Genomic DNA, 17,762 nt, shown 5'->3' with positions numbered 1-17,762 from the left:
GCCAGTCCTGTGACACGTACACCTAAGAATGATGTGATAAATGGGCGCCGCCATGGTGTTGTACGGAGCGGGCCCAGCCCCGCCCCTCCGTTCCCCGTGAGAGTAACCCCTTCCACCATGCCCGCCCCACTCGGAGACGCCTTTCAGGGCTCCGCTGCCACGGACCGAGCGGCTCGTCGGGAGGCGGACGCCCAGCTGCGCCGACGAGGCAAGCGAGAGGCGCCGAGAGCGAACCCCCCTTTCCCCACCTGCCCCGCGCCGTACAGCTGCAGCCTGGCCAAAATGGCGGCCGCCATGTGGCGGCCGCCATGTTGTGCCGTACAGAAACCCCTTCCCCACCGGCGAGGGGCGCCGGGGTGACCCGGCTCCGCCATCTTGCCGTACGGCGGCGCGGCGGGGCCGGGGCCGAGGCCGGGGCGGGGGCCGGGGCGGGCCCGGCCGGCCGAGGGCGGCGGCGGCGGTCGGAGATGGTGATCTGCTGCGCCGCCGCCAACTGCTCTAACCGGCAGGGCAAGGCGCGCCACGGCGCCGTCTCCTTCCACAGGTAAGGGCGGCCCGCCCGGCCCGCCGCAAGTGCCGCGGCCGGGCCGCCCGCGCCCCGGTCCCAATCCCGCTCCCTTCCCCGGGCCCCCACGGCAGCGACCGCTCTTTGTTTCCCTCAGGGGAGACCGGCTCGGGGCTCCCGGATCGTGCAGCCCCGGGCGGGCAGCGGGAGCGCCCCTCGCCACGGGGCCGGGCCCTCCCGGCCTGTCACCCCGACCCTTCCCCGGTCCGTGCCCCGCCGCCTCAGCCCTCGGTGGGGATGCTGCCGGCCGTGAGTCCCCGGGAAAAGTCCCTGTCTCGGGAGTCCCATTGGAAACGGAGCCCGGCTCGCCTGCTCAGGGGCTTTCGTGCACTGCAGGCATTTCTACAGCTAATTAAATGTTATTAAGCACAGCCGGTGTGAGCAGCAGCCGGGTTACGCTGGGCAGCGTGCTGGCTGAGCTGGGTGCTTTGGTGGTGGGCACATCCCCCTTCCTTGGGGACAGGCTGTTTGTTCCTCCTGGGGCTGGTGAGCGGAGTAATGGATCGATTGCTGATGGAAATGGAAACAACACCTTTTAGTCCTACGCTTGTTGTGAAGTGGAGCTGTTGATGCAGCGAATGAATATGAAATGTTTCAGACCAAAGTGAAATAATTCTTAAATGAGTGTAATTTCATTCGTAAATGAGTGTAACTTCCCAAAACACAACTTTCCCCAAAATCTCCTAAACCTAGCCATCGCCTTGGACTTGGTCACCTCAAAGGTCTTTTCCAACCTCAACAGTTTTATGATTCCATGGTTCTACAATTTGTAAAGTACCAACCCTTCTGATTCCCGAAATGTACCTTGTTTTTTAGTGGGTTTTCTCTGTTCCCCTTTCAGATTCCCTCTGAAGGATTCGAAGCGCTTGATTCAGTGGCTGAAAGCCGTTCAGAGAGACAACTGGACTCCCACCAAGTATTCCTTTCTCTGCAGCGAGCACTTCACCAAAGACAGTTTCTTCAAGCGGCTGGAAGACCATCACCGCTTGCTGAAGCCCACTGCTGTCCCCACCATCTTCCAGCTGGTGGAGAAGAAGCACGGCAAGCTGGATTATGTCAGGAGCAGAAGGAAAATAGCCAGGCAGGTGCTGGTGAAGGATGGGGAGGCCCCGCAGGAGGGAGGCGGTGAGGTAGCACACAGGTCTCCATCTTCTGGCCAGGACTTCATGGTGATGCAAGGGACGAAAGAGATGGAGGAGGCCACTCTGAAAGAGGAAATAGGATCCATGCCCAAGGAGGAGCAGGCCCTCCACAGCCAGCTGGATGGCCCTCGGAGAAGGACGTTAGGGGATCATTTGGGCACCAAGGCTGGGCTGCAGGTGAAGCCCGAGAGATCTCCTGGCAAGGACTGTGCCAGGGGCAGCTGGGCAGGGAGCTGGGTGGCAGATAGGAGCGGCGTGTCCGTGGATGATTTCACCCCTCCAGCCTCCGGTGCCTGCAAGTTCATCGGCTCCCTGCACTCGTACAGCTTTTCCTCCAAGCACGCCAGGGAGAGGCCGTCTCTCCCCAAGGAGCAGCTAGAAAGGAAAAGGCCAAAGAGAGACGTGGAGCCCAGCTGCAGCAGCCAGCCCTTGGGGCACGACAAGGCCGTCACAGAAGCGTCGCCGACCTCATCCCTCACAGCCACCCCTCAGAAACCCTCGCAGGGTCTGTCAGCGTCCCCGGCCGACCTGACCCCTCGTCCCGCCGCCGAGGCCGTGCTGGGCCGCAAGGGAGACACGGACGCCAACCCCATGTCCATCAACGAGGTGATCATGTCGGCCTCGGGCGCCTGCAAGCTCATCGACTCCCTGCACTCGTACTGCTTCTCCTCGCGGCAGAGCAAGAGCCAGGTGTGCTGCCTGCGCGAGCAGGTGGAGAAGAAGAACGGCGAGCTGAAGCTCCTGAGGCAGAGGATCAGCCGCTCCGACAGCCAAGTCAGGAAGCTCAAGGAGAAGCTCAATGAGATGAAGCGCAACACTTTCCCTTACTTGAACAGCCTGATATCCCAGGACTGTGGTCAGTATTGCCAGGGGTGCTGCACTCAGGTGGAATTCCCTGCTTTCTTAAGTTGGGGGCTGTGAAAGGTGTGATGGGGAGAAGGAGAACTTCTCCTTCCTTCTCTGGGAAGGAGAAGTAGCAGCTTCTCTAACACCAATGGATACAGATTAAAAAATTCACTCAGTGAGCCCACAAGTTAATTCTTGCATCCCTGACCTTTCCAAGAAGTGGAATCAGCATTTAGATTGTGGTGTTACAGGCAACTCTGTTCATGAATTTATTTCCTTTTTCTTTCTGAATTATTTTAACTTATTTGTGATACAGTGGCTCCTACTACGATTTTCCTTCTTCCTTTGGCCATGCCTGTGATTTTTTTCTGGTGTGTTAATGAGCTGTCCTAGCAGCAGCTATCTGGGAAAGCTGTTACTGTCCTCAGTGGCATAAGAAATAGTTTTTGGTATTGGATTTCATATACTGCACTCAGTACTGAGGATACAGGAAATGCAAGTGAGGTGGGAGGTATCAAATATGACAATGTCATGAGGCACATTGAGGTCACAATTTGTGAGCAAATGTCTGATGCTTTCCTCCCTTGTAAGGCAGAAGAAGTCAGGAAACATAATAAAGCAGGGAGTGATGGAAGATACTTCTCTATCAATTACAAAAATAATAATTAAGCACCATAAAGCATAGGGGAACTCAGTGAGGGATCAGGTCATGTAAAAAGTTTGTTACCTAGAAGTCAAATGAGGCCCTTCTTCAAAAAAAAAAGTGTCTTTTAATGTACAATGTGTCCACAGTGACTGTGGTTGCAAGGTGCATTTCAGGGCAGGAGTTTGGGACCATCTAATGGTGGTGTGTGTGTGGCTGATGAGAAAACTTTGGGTTGCCTTGGGAAGGATTTGTGATGTGGGGCTTGCTTGGAGAAGTTGTCACCTGTGGAGGGTTGGGTGTCTCCTGCTGGCTGATTCTCACCTTTCCTTTGGGAGAAACGCTCCATGGCTTCTTCTGGGGATGTTGGGAAGTCAGAAAAGTGATGCTGGCATGGACAGCATGTTGTAGCATGGCCAACTTCCTCACTGGAAGAAGAAAGTAGACTCTAAAATTCATGAAGGTTGACACCCAGCACCGCTTTTCCCATGTGTATCTAATTTTTCACAATATGGGAAAGCTCACGCTTTTATTTGGGTGGAGAGGGGAAAAGTTTTGCCCTGGGAAATCAGCATGGTCTTGTTTGTACCTTCTGGTCTGTGTTTTTGTATTGTTTAGGTGTCAAACTAAAGAAAATAACTAAATACAATTTTAGGGTTCCATAGTTGTCATTCATATATATACATATATTTATGTATGTATATGAAGTATGTATTTATACATATATTTAAAAAGGTGTCTGCCTTTGTTGGAATACCTTCACTGAGATACTAATGGCAGAAAGAGTGTCTTTAAAGATTTTTTTTTTAATTCTGGTAAGCACTATGATTTTTCTCCTTTTTCCCAAGATTAGTGTTTTTATAGATACATCTTTAAGAAGTGAAAATTTTATGTTCTTGTAAAGATATTCTTAATGTATGAGCTACATGCTCTATTTTATAAGGGAAAACGTAATTTTCCTTAATGAATTGACCAATTCATTACCCATTCTGTCATCTTTTATCAACAAAACAGAGATCAGTGTGTGAAAATTAACCATTTTGGCAGTTGTAGCTTGGCAGGATGGGAAGTTTAGATGGAACCCTTTGGCTGGGAACTTTTTTGATGGGTTGGTTGGTGACTGACTGGCTTTTTAAAATTTTTTTTAGCTTCATCTTGCTGTTTTTCTGTTTTGAACTCTCTTTTTGTGTGCTTGTAGTACTGGTTTATGGCAGTGAAAACAGCTGATGAGGTGCAGCCAGATGAGTCTGGTTCATGCCCAGACATTGAGTTTTGCTGTAATACAAAGCTGAGTTCAGAAAGGCTTTTCATATTCATAAAAATACATCAGGTAACACATTAGGTTAATAATAGTCTTTGTTAGCAGCCCTGTCTCAGTTGTCCCAGCTCATCTGATGTGTGGTTGAGGTGATGGCTTCAGCTGTGAACCTGAGCCTGCATATATTTTTCTGCTGAAGGCAGTTCCTTGTGTGTAAGTACCAGCCTGGGCTGACCATGCAGGTTGTTACCTGTCTGCATCCCTCACCTCCAGCTGCTCCCACAAAATCCTGAGCACAAAACACCAACTTTAGGCCCACACCCACTCAGCAGGACTTCATTTCAGTGCTAGCTCTCACATATTTTCCTCTAATGAGACCAATAAATTTCTGCTGGCTGTCTCCGAGCTGCAGCAGGCTGGGAAGAGCAGGTTTGTGCAGGACTGCTGCCCAGCACTGCCTGCCAGCCACACTTGGGGCTGGGTGACTCAGGGTGCCCAAGTGGCTCCAACTCCAGCTGTCACCATGTGCTTGAGGGCTGTTTCCCAACCTGTCTCACCCTGGTGTAGGAGAACCCCCAGGCTGTCTACAGCACAGCTGAAATGGTGGCCTTTTCCGTCTAAACTTTGAATTTAGGTGTTTGTTTGTTTGGTAGGAAAATATTTCCTTCTGCTTCATGAGGTCCATGGAGGCTGAGGAATGCTGCTGGTGGATGAGTGTGGTTAGGCACAGTGTACCAGGCAGGACAGGGTGACATGTGGCTTCTGGAGGATCACAGGATGCTCTGGGAGAAATGAGGGAGAGCCAGCAAACCACCAGAGATGTGTCCTGGAGAAGTCCTGGGTGTCCTGACAGCACTGCCTGACCATCTTCTTCTGCATGAAGGTTTCACAGCTCTGCTGTGCTCACTCAGACAGGCGATCCCAGCAGCTCCTTCCATAGCACCACCTCCTCCTGCCGTGCCCCAGGATGGTCTGGTTGCAAAACTACATCTCCCAGCAGGCAGCAGGATCAGTGTTTTACCCAAACATGAGCTCACTTCCCTCTTGGCCATCTTGGCGCCCTGCACAGAGAGCTTTCTGGGCCAGGGGGGGCTGCAGGTACAGCAAATAGCAAAATATCTGCAAACATGGCTGGGCATGGAGCAGACACAGGTAGGATTCCATGGGATTTGAGTTTCTGGGTTCATCAGAGAGGTAAAACTTAGAATTCAGCTGTTTGGGGGTATGAGGAGCCTCTTCAGTGCTGCATGTGTGTTTTCATGAAGGTCATATTAAAGGCAGGAGAGTTTGCAAAATGAGTTCATGTGAAAAACGGTGAGAACTTTACTAGGAATCCATGTGAAATCTGGCTTGGATTTGTCTTTGACTATCTGTGCAAAGCCAGTGTAGAAATGGGGTCATTTACAGTTTTACATGCAAATGAGGCATAGTTGGCAAACTTTGGGCAAGCAGAAGGACAGAGCACTTAATGCATGGTTTTGTGCTGAGGTGGAGTCCTGAGACCTGGCCTGTGGGGTGTGAAGTGGTGGAAACAGATTTCATTCATGCTGCAGAAAAGGAAAAGCAAAATCCCATTCCTGACTGGCAATGAGAAATAGGATTGTGCATGGTTGGAGGTGCTGTGCTTCACCTGAGAAGGATTGGTGTCCAGCTCAGCTTGAAACTGAATTGTGTCTGAGGGGTCACAGAGATGTGCTGTCAGGAAAATTGCCTCCCCCAGGGGGCAGTTGCATGTTAACTTGGAGCTAGATTTGAGAGAAAACTGCTTTTTTTCTGAGACAGCAGGTGCTGCTTGTGATTTTATTTTTGTGCCCTGTCTGGGGTGGGAATGGCTGGGGTAGAAAACTGGTTTGTGGGGTGAGCATTGCAAAGAACAAGAGAGCCATAAAGTAAACTGAGAGTGAGATAAGGAGTAGAAATATGTGTGCACAGGGGCTGAATCCATGGCAGGAGGTATCTTGAGAGATTTCACCTGGGTGGGAGGTGAACTGTTTTGTGCTCAGCATGGTGCAGGCACACCAACTTTGGGACTTGGCCACCTCCCTCAACCCTTTGACCTCCCCCTTGGAGAGAAAGTTGGTTGGAAGGGAGGAAACAAGACTTTTTGCACTGCTGTTGGTTTAGGTTTTTTCAGTGGGATGGTCTTGTTCTTTCCAGGTTTTTTTTTTTTTTGCCTAATAGTCTATAGAGTTTGTGCATTAAGCATTTAATTTTGCAGTGAGTTGGCAATGACTCACAACAAAAACCCAGCTTGCAGCTAGGAAGCAATGAAACAGCAAACTAAGGAAAACTCGAGAGAAAGTCAGGCTGAGCTCAGGTAGGGTGTTTGGTTTCTCATGATAGAGTAGAATTTAAAAAATATTTTCTCTGTGTTATGTAAAGCAGAACTTTGGCAATGACTACAGGCACTGGAGCATCACCACCTTGGAACTTGGCTATGAAATGAATTAGTGAGTGTGAATATAATGCCATTTCCAGCTTTTGGAGCAGAGATGGGATGATCTGTTCAACAGCTGGCACCTGGTGGGATGCATCTTTCTTGGGGGAGAAAGTTCTAGCACAGGAGCTGGGAGAGCTTGTTGATAGGGCCCTAAACAGGCTTGGAAAGGGGAAAGGGACAAAACCAGGGTCACCAGGGAAGAGCAGTGGGCTGGAGTGCCTAAACTTGATGAAAGGAGCACTAATGGGATCCCTCAATTTGCTTCACCAGGTGCAGGTCACAGTGCACCACACCAGAAATGTCTCTGCATTAATGCACCCAGCAGGAGGGACCAGTGAGGAGTTTTGGCCCAGTCTCAGAGATCTGGCATCAGTGAAACCTGGTGGGAGTTTTCCCTGTGACTGGAGTGCCCTGAGGGACAGTTCCAGGCTCCTCAGGAGGGACACAGGGGTGGCACTGTGTGTGACAGAAGGGTTGGAGTGTCAGGAGCTCACAGTTGGCACAGATGAGAACCTTTGGATAAGAATCAAAGGGCAAACAAATAATGCAATTTCACTGTGGGAGTCTGCTCTGGACCTCCCAGCCAGGATGATGACACTGACAAATTATTCCTTGAGGAATTAAGGGATGATTCCAGGTCAGCTGCCCCAGGGGACTTCAGCCTGGCAGGAATTAACTGGGAGCATCCCACAGCTGGTACAGCCTGGGCCAGGAGGCTCCTAAAACACCTGCATGACAACTTTATGGAACAGGTCCTCAGGGAGCTGATTTGGAAGATGATCTTGATCTCCTGCTTGTCATCAGAGAGGATCTCATGAGCAAAGTGAACTTTGAGACCACAGAGCCATCACTAAACCTCTGGTGACAGGAGGAAAAGTGCCTGAAAAACCTCAGCTCTGGCCATGAAACCTCAGGCTGCTCAGGGAATTAGTGAGTAAGGTCCCCTGGGAAATGTTTTTGCAGGTGCTGGGGTCAGTGCTGCACACTTCTAAACATCTCCTAAGGGCACAGGAACAGCAATTCGTAAATGTCAGAAGGCAAGCAGGTGAGGCAGAAGGCTTGGCTGACCAAGGATTTCTCTTGGAAATCAGATGGAATGATGGAAGATGCTCAGTGGAAGCAAAGTCAGGTGATGTGTGAAGAACACAGAGATGTTGCTCCCCACTGTATGAAAATTCATACAGGAAAAGCTCAATTGGAGTCAAAGCTGCCAAAACTGCAGAGAAAATTTTTTTTTTCAAATATATAAATGGCAAAATGGCAGTTTAGAAATAACATTGCCCCATTCCAGGATGAGGATGGTCCCCTCACAAACAGGGACAAGGACAAGGCAAAGGTGTTCAATGCTTTCTTTTAAACCCAGTTAGCAACTGTGCTGAAGGAAGAATTTCAGGGAACTGCCAGGTTGATGCTGCAGACCCCTCACTTAGAAGACTCAGGGATTTTGTGTAGGGGATTTTTGGTGAGTTTTTTATTGTTGTTGTTTGTATAATTTATTCCCTCAAGTTTTCTGTAGGAAGTGTTCCCCAGCTCAAGGAAATGGGTTAGCTGCCTTGTTAGCAACCAGCTGGCCCCTCACTGATAAAGCTGTGTAGAATTTGTGCCAGCTTAGCTTTCTGTGCCAGGGATCCCACTCAAAAGCAGGGAGAACTCAGCATCTCCTGGTGCAAAGCCTGGACAGCCAGTTCCAGTGCAGGGTGGGATTTGGCTTGGAAACTTTCTGGGGATGGAAAAGATGTAGGAACAGTCTGTCTGTGAGTTTGGAGGGGGACCTTAAAGCTCATCTTGTTCCAACCCCCTGCCTTGGGCAGGGACACCTTCCACCTCACCAGGTTGTAGTGGAATGGAGTCTTGGAGATGCTGGGTCCCTAATGGCTTCCAGGAGGTGCAGAAGGTGACTCCAGGAATGTTTTTGTAAAGAAAGAGGATGCAGAGAGAGCTTCCCTGTTAGAAGGCAAAAGAGGAGCTGTGCTTATGAATGCAAGAGAATCTGCATTTAAGAGCACCCCCTCTGAGTGTGAAGCTTTAAGTGTGCAGAAGGGTGACCAGGGTCTCTTGTGCTGCAAATTCTCAGATGTCATTTGCATTCTTGATACTATCATACACTTACCTGTTAAGCCACATTAGTAGGTGTTTTGTAAAAATGATGTGCCAGGAGTTTAGACCTTTAAAAAGGGATATAGAGGCTCCTTCATCAGTGTCTTGACAGTGACTGTATCTATAAACCTGAAATTTGAAACAAAGCAGCTCAGCATAGAACTTCTTGTTGCTACAGTAGTCTTGCATTTCCCTGCCCCAACCAGGACATAAAAAAGCAAATTGCTTTTCAAATACCTGTGGGTTTCGTTTTTGGTTTTTTTTTTCTGATGGATTCAATCAGACTCTCTCCTCTCTGCTTCCCCTCTTGCTTTTCCACTCTTCCAGCCAGGAAGGAAAAAATTCTTAGTGCACTAGTCAGAGCCCAACACTGAAGGTAAGAAGAGCATGAGATGAGATCAGGATGTCTGCACCCACCACACTTCACTGAGCCCCTGGTCCTTACTCACTTCTGCTGCTCTTGACCTTTCCAAGCCACATGAGAATTAAAGAGCTCTTCAGTTTTGCTGCCATCTAGGTAGTTTAGAAAAGTAATAATGATCATTTGGCTGTGCTGTTTGCCCAAGTGCCAGAGACTTCCGGCTGTACAGTTCCATCTTCACTTTTCAGCTGGCTGCAGTTCCAGCCCTTTGGAAGTGAGACCAGCTCAGGCACCTGCAGCCAGGCTGGGTGCTGCACAGCAAGGCAGTGGGATGGTGGGAATGGCTTCCCTTGGCTTCTCTTGGTTTATAATCAAGTCTAAAGAGTGGGAATGGCTACAGCCATTCCTTTCATCTGTTGTTTGGATGCTTTTCCTGAAGTGCAAGCAGCAGAAAGTGAAGTGCCCTATGAAAGCACTGTGGTGGCAGAAACTGTCCTGCTCCTGGCATGCTGACCCAGGAGAGGGCAGCAGCAGCCCAGGCTGCAGGCTCCTGCAGCTTTTCCAAAGCTTTGCTTCACTGTTCTGTTGTGAGAGATGAGCCTGCAAAAAGCTTGAAAAGAAATGCAGCAGAGAGTGAAAGGCAAACATCAGCTGGAGGGAGGAGCAGTATGCTGCTTATCCACAGAGCTGTGTTCCCCTCATGGAACTGCAAAGGTGAGGACAAGGAGATACTGTGCAGTAACTGACACTGCTGCACTGCTTGTGGGAACCCCTTTCCAAGTCCTGGGCACTGCACAGTCTGACAGGGTGTTCTACAGATCCTGGCTCTGATGCTGTAGACCTTTATCACTGATTTCCTAGTGAGCTCTCCTGTTTCCTCATGTTGCTTCCCTTGCAAAATACTTCAGGATAGAGCAAAGCAAGTAGCAGCACTTTGCTGACGTGGGCTGGCTTTTCACACCTGCTGTCTGTGGGAGAATGGGTACCACAAGTGGTCTCTTTTACCCAGGAAAGCTGCTCTTCCTTCTCCTCTGGCATTTCACGTGTGGACTGTCCTTCCTCCTTGCTCAGTCTTTTAGCCTGATATTTCATAAAGAGCACAGCAAAACTCAGACTGGTCAAGCAAATTTTTGGCCACAGCTTTACTCTTAGGTTGTGATTTCTGCCTGCAGTTGAGTCTGTGCCCTTTAGATCAGCCAGGCAGCTTGTTCTTGTATTCTTGATCTCTAGGAGTGGAAAACACCCCCCTGCAGCACCCACCTTGCCAGGATGAAATATTTATGCCATGAGGGGGAAGAGGCCATGCTTTAAGCTTACTTCAGTCGTATTTCTCTGCATAACAGACTCTTGAGAGTAGCAGGCACCCTGTTTGTGTGGGAATCCATCTTTCCCAACATCCTGTGGGTGATGTTTTGCTTTCCCTACTTACACCTTAGTAATGCATCTGCTCTGCTCTTCACGTGGCTTTAAATTGTCTGTCTCCATTTTCCTGATGTGTTTTTTTTTCAGGTCACAGCCTGAAGTAAAATGCAAAACAGTTCTGAAAGTAAAATGCAAAACTGTTTCTCAAAACTCTCCTACAGCACCAAGGCTGACAGAGTTGAAGAAGCATTTGGACAATGCTCTCAGGCACATGGTGTGACTCTTTGGCATGGTCTTGTGCAGGGCTAGGATTTGGACTTGGTGATCCTTGTGGGTTCCTTCCAGCTCAGCTTATTCTGTGGTTCTGTAAAATGATTGCTTAAAGAAGTTTAAACTTTGTGAAACAGGCCTTGGTTGCTTTTTCATAACTGCAGTGACAAAGGGAAGTATCTTTCTCTTCCGTGTACTCTTTGCCTTACAGGCACCCAGGTATTTTTAAGATGTTTGCCTTAGTCCAGAGCCTTAGTAGAGCAGCTTCTGAATGATCCTTCCTTTTCTCTTTATACAAGTTCAGGCCATTGTTAACCTCTTAAAAAAGTATTATAGCCAAACTTTGATCTTGAATATGCACACAGCCTGATTTTCTTTTGAAATGAGGACTCATTTCCTGAGCCTCTGAAACAAACAGAACAGTGTGTGCTCAGTGCTTGAGAGAGATTAGCCCAGAGTGTTAGAGGCTTCATTATCATTTAATGATTATTCTTTGTGCTGAGCTTTCAGTCATCTTCTTCCCTGCATGTGGATGGGAGTGGGATTTTTTCTTTAGATCAAGCTACAGAGAGGAGTCAGAAATGGAGCACCTGCAAGAGTGCTCTGTGTATGGAAACAGACCCACTTTCTATGACTCCCCCTTGGAGCTGGCACTGCTGTGAGCAAAAGCATTTCTGTGATGTTCAACCATTTCTGAGGTGTTCTGTGTTCACCTCCAGCCAGCTCACAGCAACCTGCAGAGCACAGATCCCTGAGTTTTCATTCTTCCCTCTTTCTTGTGCTCCACAGAGACTCCCCAGCTGAACCCTGTGATGGAACCCCTGTCCTGGATGCTGGGCACCTGGCTCTCAGACCCACCAGGAGATGGCACCTTCCCTACAATGAAACCCTTCCAGTACCTGGAGGAAGTGCACATCTCTCACGTGGGACAGCCCATGCTCAACTTCTCGTAAGTCAGGGGATCTGCCAGGCTTGGCAGCAGCTCCTGGATTGGAGCAGCCGTGGATTTGTTGGTTGGGTTTCTTTTCCAGTGGCAAAGAACAGAAATTTTCACTTTAATTCACCAAAGTACATAAATTTCCACCTCATTTTCAAAACAAGATGATGCTGTGGTGTGTGACTGCATGGTCTAACTTTGATTTTCCTTGAAAATTTGTGATTAATTAGCATTACAAATGCCAACTACAGTGGCCCATGAAGGGTAATTTTAGATGATTAGCTTTAAGGCATTTGCAACATTGTGTGGCAAAAGCTGATAGGCCAAGAAATGCTTATAATATATTGTAATTAAGAAACAGCTTCTGATTGAGCTAGCATGAGTTATAACATCTGTATTGTCTCACCCTTCACATGAAACTGAAAATGGAATAAAAATTTTTAAAACACCTCTCAGTTGCCCCATCTCTGAGTCAGAAGAGAGCATAATGTGACAAAAACTTTGGATTAATTGGCATTCTTTGTGAAATTCCCACTTAGAATAAATGAAGGAGCATGGTTATCAGGTGTCTCCATTTTATGCTGTGGTCCTCAGTCTTCACCACTGTGAAAATCTGAGAAAAATTAGTGCTTATCAAACCACGTGTGACAGAAGCCAGGTAGCTTAACTACTTGTTTTGGCTTCAAGTGGTTGTTGTAAGAAAAATCAAAAGGAATCCAGAGGGAGGGAAGTGACAAGTTGGCTACTGCTCAGTAGTGCTCCAGTGTTCCTTCAGCAGGGGTGAGTTGGAAAGTGTGTTGCTTTGAAAACCAAGAAAAGAAGAATTACAAGATGGAAGGGCTGTGTGAGGGATGCCCTGTGTTCCTGGAGTGTGCTGGAGCTGCCAGCTCAGCCTGGGACTGCTTTCCAATTTCCAAAAGAAACAAAGCTCTGACAGTCTTGCTCTGGCTGCACCTCCCTCCCCAGCTTGTGAACAGTTCCTTATTTGAGTCACCTTTTTCTTTGCCCCTCCTTTTCTTTGTGCCAAGGAGTTACACAGCTCTGAGCTGTTGAGCTTTAGGAAGCACTAGGAAAATAGGCAGGACAGTCCCTGTGTCCCTTAAATGCTCCAAGCACTGAAAACTGCCTGATTTAAGTTTGTTTTTCCTTTGAAAAGTATAATCACCCATGTTACGGATGACCTAACCTACAGTTCTTAAGGCCTCCTGAAGAATAAATAAGAGTCTGAGCTGAATTTGTTATCTTTTTGAAGGGGGTGATGGGAGAAATATGTCTGCTCTGTTGCTTCCTTCAGCAAGGAACATACAGACAAAACAACTTCTCCAGGTGTAACAGCTAAATAAAGATGATACAGTAATTCCAGATATTTATTTGAGGAAAGGAAGTTTTTGAGACACACGTGGCTTCAGCATCTGTGAAACATCTGAGTTCCTGAGGGATTTCTGAGCTAGTTCTTAGACCTGGGGGACGTGGATAGTCCAAAGCTTGAACTTGAACTTAAGGACTTAAGTCTTTAAGTTGACTTAAAGACTTAAACTTCAAGACTCACAGACTTGAACTCACAGACTTGAACTCAAAGACTTGAACTCAAAGACTTGAACTCACAGACTTGAACTCACAGACTTGAACTCACAGACTTGAACTTACTTACAGACTTGAACTTATAGAGACTTGAACTTACTTAGAGACTTGAACTTACAGACTTGAACTTACTTACAGACTCAACTCCAGCTCTAAGAAATAGCTGTGCCTCTGTAAAGTCACCATATTTCTCCAGGTTTTCATCTCTCAACTGTGAAGTGTTGTCAGTCTTTTACTCTTCAAAGAATCTACAGGCACTCATGGGGTTAAATAAGAGGAAACCAGGCCAAAAAGTGTCTTTTGAGTGCAAAACACGTGAGATTTGTGCTCTGGTTTGCCCTCAGGTTCAACGCCTTCCACCCGGACACCAGGAAGCCCATGCACCGGGAGTGCGGCTTCATCCGCCTCAAACCCGACACTAACAAGGTGGCCTTCATCAGTGCCCAGAACACAGGTACACTCCTCATACCCACACTGGGGAAAAGTAGAGGTTCTTACCCTGCTGGGCCATTTCATCACTTTTTCAGACAGTTCTTGCACCTCTCACAGTTTTATTTTATTAAATTTTTCTGTCAGAATTGCTGCTTTTTGGTGCTGGACTCACAGTGGTTCCTAAACTAGGAGAGCCTCCCAGTGTGTGGGTGCAGCACGTTGGTGCTTCTTTCCTGATGGGGACTGCATGAGAGAGAGCCAAGTCACAGACACATTTTATGAAAAATCCTTTCATTAGGATTTTTTCTCCTGAGAAGCTGAGGCCTCAGGAACAAAATGTAAACAATGGTTATCTGCTGCTGTGGAATGCAACAGGTGCATCTGTGATTGGTTGTTTTTATTTAATGGCCAATCACAGTCCAGCTGTCTCAGATTCTGGTCAGTCACAAGATTTTATTATCATTCCATTCCTTTCTATTGCTTGCAACCTTCTGATGAAATCCTTTCTTCTATTCTTTTAGTATAGTTTTAGTATATAATTTTCTTTTAATGTAATATATATCATAAAATAATAAATCAGTCTTCTGAAACATGGAGTCAAGATTCTCATCTCTCTCATTCATCTGATACTGAAGTTTGCATCTAAATTGACAGGTGCTGAAGGGAGGAGTGCCAGTTGTGCTGTGACACTCATCCTACACAGTGTGAATAAGTCCAGCTTTCCATGTCTGAGGTTGTGTGGATCTGCAGTTGTCAATAAATAAAATTAATTAGGGCAAATAAAACCATTTTCCACAGGGAGGGCTGGTCTGTTAAGCAGCCTAATAGAGCATGGAATGGTTTGAAGAAACCTTAAATCTCATTGTACTTCCCTGTCATGGTCAGGGACACCTTCCACCAGACCAGGTTATTCCAAGCCCTGTCTGACCAGACTTTGAACACTTCCAGGGATGGGGCAGCCACAGCTTCTCTGGCCTCACCACCCTCACAGGGAAGAATTTCTTCCTAATATCTAACCTAAATTCCTCCTCTTACAGATTAAAAACTTTTTCCCTGTCCTGTCCTTATCTGAATGCATAAAAAATCCCTCTTCCTCTTTTTTATAAGCTTCCTCTTAAGTACTGAAAGGTCAAAATAACAATTGTGACATGCCTAAATATCCTTTGTAGCCTAATAATATGTGTGCCCTTGCTTTTCCCTAGGTCTGGTGGAGGTGGAGGAAGGGGAGGTGAATGGACAAGAGCTGTCTATAGCTTCTCACTCCATAGCCAGGATCTCCTTTGCCAAGAAGCCCCATGTAGAGCAGGTGAGTGCCCACAGAGTGAGCCATTCCCATAGCACTGCTTGCCCCAGGAGGAGTCTGGTTGAGAGGACATGTTATTTAGCATGCTTTAATTACAGAATGTCATCAGAGGTTCTTGGAAGTACTGCCTGGCATCCTGGCTTATTTCTGTAAGTGCCTTCAGAAGAGATTTTGTACATTATGAGACCCAGAGGGATCATTATGATAAAAACTGACAGGCTGGATGAGACCAGCTAACCCAGAATCCTGTCTCCAGAATGGCCAGTAGCAGGCCCTTAGGGAAGAAAAGAGCAAAGTCTTGGCTAAATACTATTTTATGGCAGTGGTATTACTTATTAATGCTGGTTTTCTGGGTTGATTGCAGTATGAGGATGCAACTTAAGGTATGGTCAGTACTGGGCCTCATGAGGATGTTTCAGTAACACCTGCAGCTCTTGCTCTGTGCTTTTCAGAGCACTCAAACCTTGCTCTGGGCTCTTTTCCCACCTGTGGCTGCAGGGTGGGGCTGGCTCTTGCTGTCAGCTCCACCTTTGGTTGGCTGCTTTTGGGGGTTTGACTTTTGGGGTATGCAGTGGGGGTTTGTTGATACAGCTGAAGGGGTACAGCCAGCTGTGAGTGCAGTGGCACTGCTGGAGTCAGTGTGGCATCCTGAGGTCACCTCTGGAGGTGTCACTGTCACATCTGAAGCTGTGGTGGCTGAGCAGCAGCTGAGAGACAAGCTCTCATAGCCTGGTTTTTGTGTGCTATAAAACTGACCCTTAGACAGCAGAGAGCACAAGTTTGTGCAGATGTAGACAAAAATTTGATTTGCCTACACAGATAGTGTCCTGATTTTGGGAAGTCCTATCTCCCCTGCCTTTGGGTGCATGTTTTCATGTTTCCTCTTTCCCAGGAACAGCTGTAGTGCCTCCTTCCCATAGCAGAAGTAAATTAGATCCTGTGGGTGTCAGCAGGGAGGCAGAGCTCTGGATTGCAAACATTTAAATTAAAGGGACTGTCCTCTGAGTTGCTGCCTGAGCTGTGGGCAGATAGACTGGCAAGAGGAGAGGGCAAAGCACAGAATGCCAGCAGATGTATTCCTAGCTGAGGGCTCCAAGGCTGGCCTTGGCTGGAAGAAGGAAGGAAGCTCTGGGGCTGGAGGTCTGTGCCCATCTGGCACCTGTGGGAAGCTCAGGCCCAAGGACTGGTCCTAGTGAGTGTCTGGGTGTGGAATGAGAGGGGTTGTCAGGATACCCCAGAGTCTTTTCTCCTTCACCAAGAACAGCTTAAATTACCTGTGGAAACAAAGAGGCCACAGGTTTGTGAGAAGGACGTGTGCTGCTGCTGGAGTTGCTCATTTTGAGAAAACTTCACCATATTGTTGCATTCCTGGTGAAAAGTGATTCAGGGTGGCTGTGGCTAGGCTGAGCTGTCACTGAGGCAGGAAGGCTCATTTCCTGCACCAGGCTGTGTCATGAGTAGTTTAGATTGCTTGAAGAATCACTTTTAAGGTGTTATCAATGCAGATTTAGTACAAATTTGTGAAAGCACAGCTTAACAGAATGTAATGGCAAGGTTCCCTCTGTTGGTACTTGTGGATGAGGAGGGGCAAGGACAACCTCCATTCTTTGTTGGATGCAGGGGGGATATGCAGGAGAACAGGCTCAGGGGAGGCCTCATCACTCTCTGCAACTCCCTGAAAGGAGGTTATAGCCAGGTAGGGGTTGTTCTCCTCCCACACAACCACTGACAGGACAAGAGGACACAGGCTTGAGCTGCACCAGGGGAAGTTTAGGCTGGACATTAGGAATAAGCTGTTCACAGAAAGGATGATTGAGCACTGGAAGGGGCTGCCCAGGGAGGTGATGCAGTCGCTGTCCCTGGAGGTGTTTAAGAAAAGCCTGGCTGTGGCACTCAGTGCCATGGTTTAGTTAGTAACATGGAATTAGGTCATAGGCTGGACTTGATGGCCTCAAAGGTCTTTTTCAACTCAGTTAGTTCTGTGAACATGCCTTGTTCCATGGGTAATGGGCTTGGAGCTGCTGTTGTGGAGAGGGCTGCTTTCTTTAGGAGACAAACCTCCTTGTTTATTTTAGTGAGGATATCCTTCAGCAGGCAGGTGGATGGCAAAGGGAACAAAGCCCAGGTAAGGCATTCACCTTGTGGACACTCTCTGTTTGATTTCCTTATTTCTTTTCCTCCCCCCTGGTTTAGATTACCAGAAAATTCAGGCTCAATTCCGATGGGAAACTCGAACAAACTGTCTCAATGGCAACCACTACGCAGCCCATGACTCAGCACTTACACATCACCTACAAGAAGGTGACACCCTGACACCAGGAGTGCTGGGACACCTCCCTGAGGGCAAGGAGCAAGGACATCATGCACCAAGAGCAGCAGCAGCTCAGGAGCACAGCATGGCAGACCCCAGAGCTGGCTGCCTGTGCTCATCCCTTGGGCCCCAGAGCTGCCTGTCCTGTTGAGAATGTTACTCAGATGTTTCTGTAATGGTATATAAAAAAATAAATAAAAAGCTTTTATTTTTA

The 17,762-nt window shown here is 47.8% G+C and overlaps 1 protein-coding gene across 3 annotated transcripts; it reads left to right on the top strand.

The window, feature by feature from the left end:
• The first annotated feature begins 68 nt into the window (after window positions 1-68).
• THAP4 (THAP domain containing 4) lies at window positions 69-17,762 on the top strand. Of its 3 annotated transcripts, none has more exons than XM_064720691.1 (6): window positions 69-208; window positions 1,407-2,563; window positions 11,774-11,933; window positions 13,847-13,956; window positions 15,137-15,240; window positions 17,431-17,762. In XM_064720691.1, the coding sequence occupies exons 2-6, from the start codon at window positions 1,732-1,734 to the stop codon at window positions 17,548-17,550; spliced, it is 1,326 nt and encodes a 441-aa protein (XP_064576761.1). In that variant the 5' UTR covers window positions 69-208; window positions 1,407-1,731; the 3' UTR covers window positions 17,551-17,762. The 3 variants fall into 3 exon arrangements, with proteins under 3 accessions (XP_064576761.1, XP_064576760.1, XP_064576762.1); XM_064720690.1 differs by lacking the exon at window positions 69-208 and adding an exon at window positions 387-544; XM_064720692.1 differs by lacking the exons at window positions 69-208; window positions 1,407-2,563 and adding an exon at window positions 5,492-5,606.

Source organism: Zonotrichia leucophrys, chromosome 9 (genome assembly GCF_028769735.1).
Source record: "Zonotrichia leucophrys gambelii isolate GWCS_2022_RI chromosome 9, RI_Zleu_2.0, whole genome shotgun sequence".
NCBI lineage: Eukaryota > Metazoa > Chordata > Aves > Passeriformes > Passerellidae > Zonotrichia > Zonotrichia leucophrys.
This window is presented reverse-complemented; position numbering and strand designations above follow the sequence as displayed.

Bases quoted from the DNA above. Each gene is read 5' to 3' on its own strand.
- THAP4 (XM_064720690.1), top strand. From the start codon at position 468: ATGGTGATCTGCTGCGCCGCCGCCAACTGCTCTAACCGGCAGGGCAAG. The intron at 11,934-13,846 runs GTAAGTCAGGGG...GTTTGCCCTCAG, and splicing joins CAGCCCATGCTCAACTTCTC to GTTCAACGCCTTCCACCCGG. The intron at 15,241-17,430 runs GTGAGTGCCCAC...CCCCTGGTTTAG, and splicing joins AGAAGCCCCATGTAGAGCAG to ATTACCAGAAAATTCAGGCT.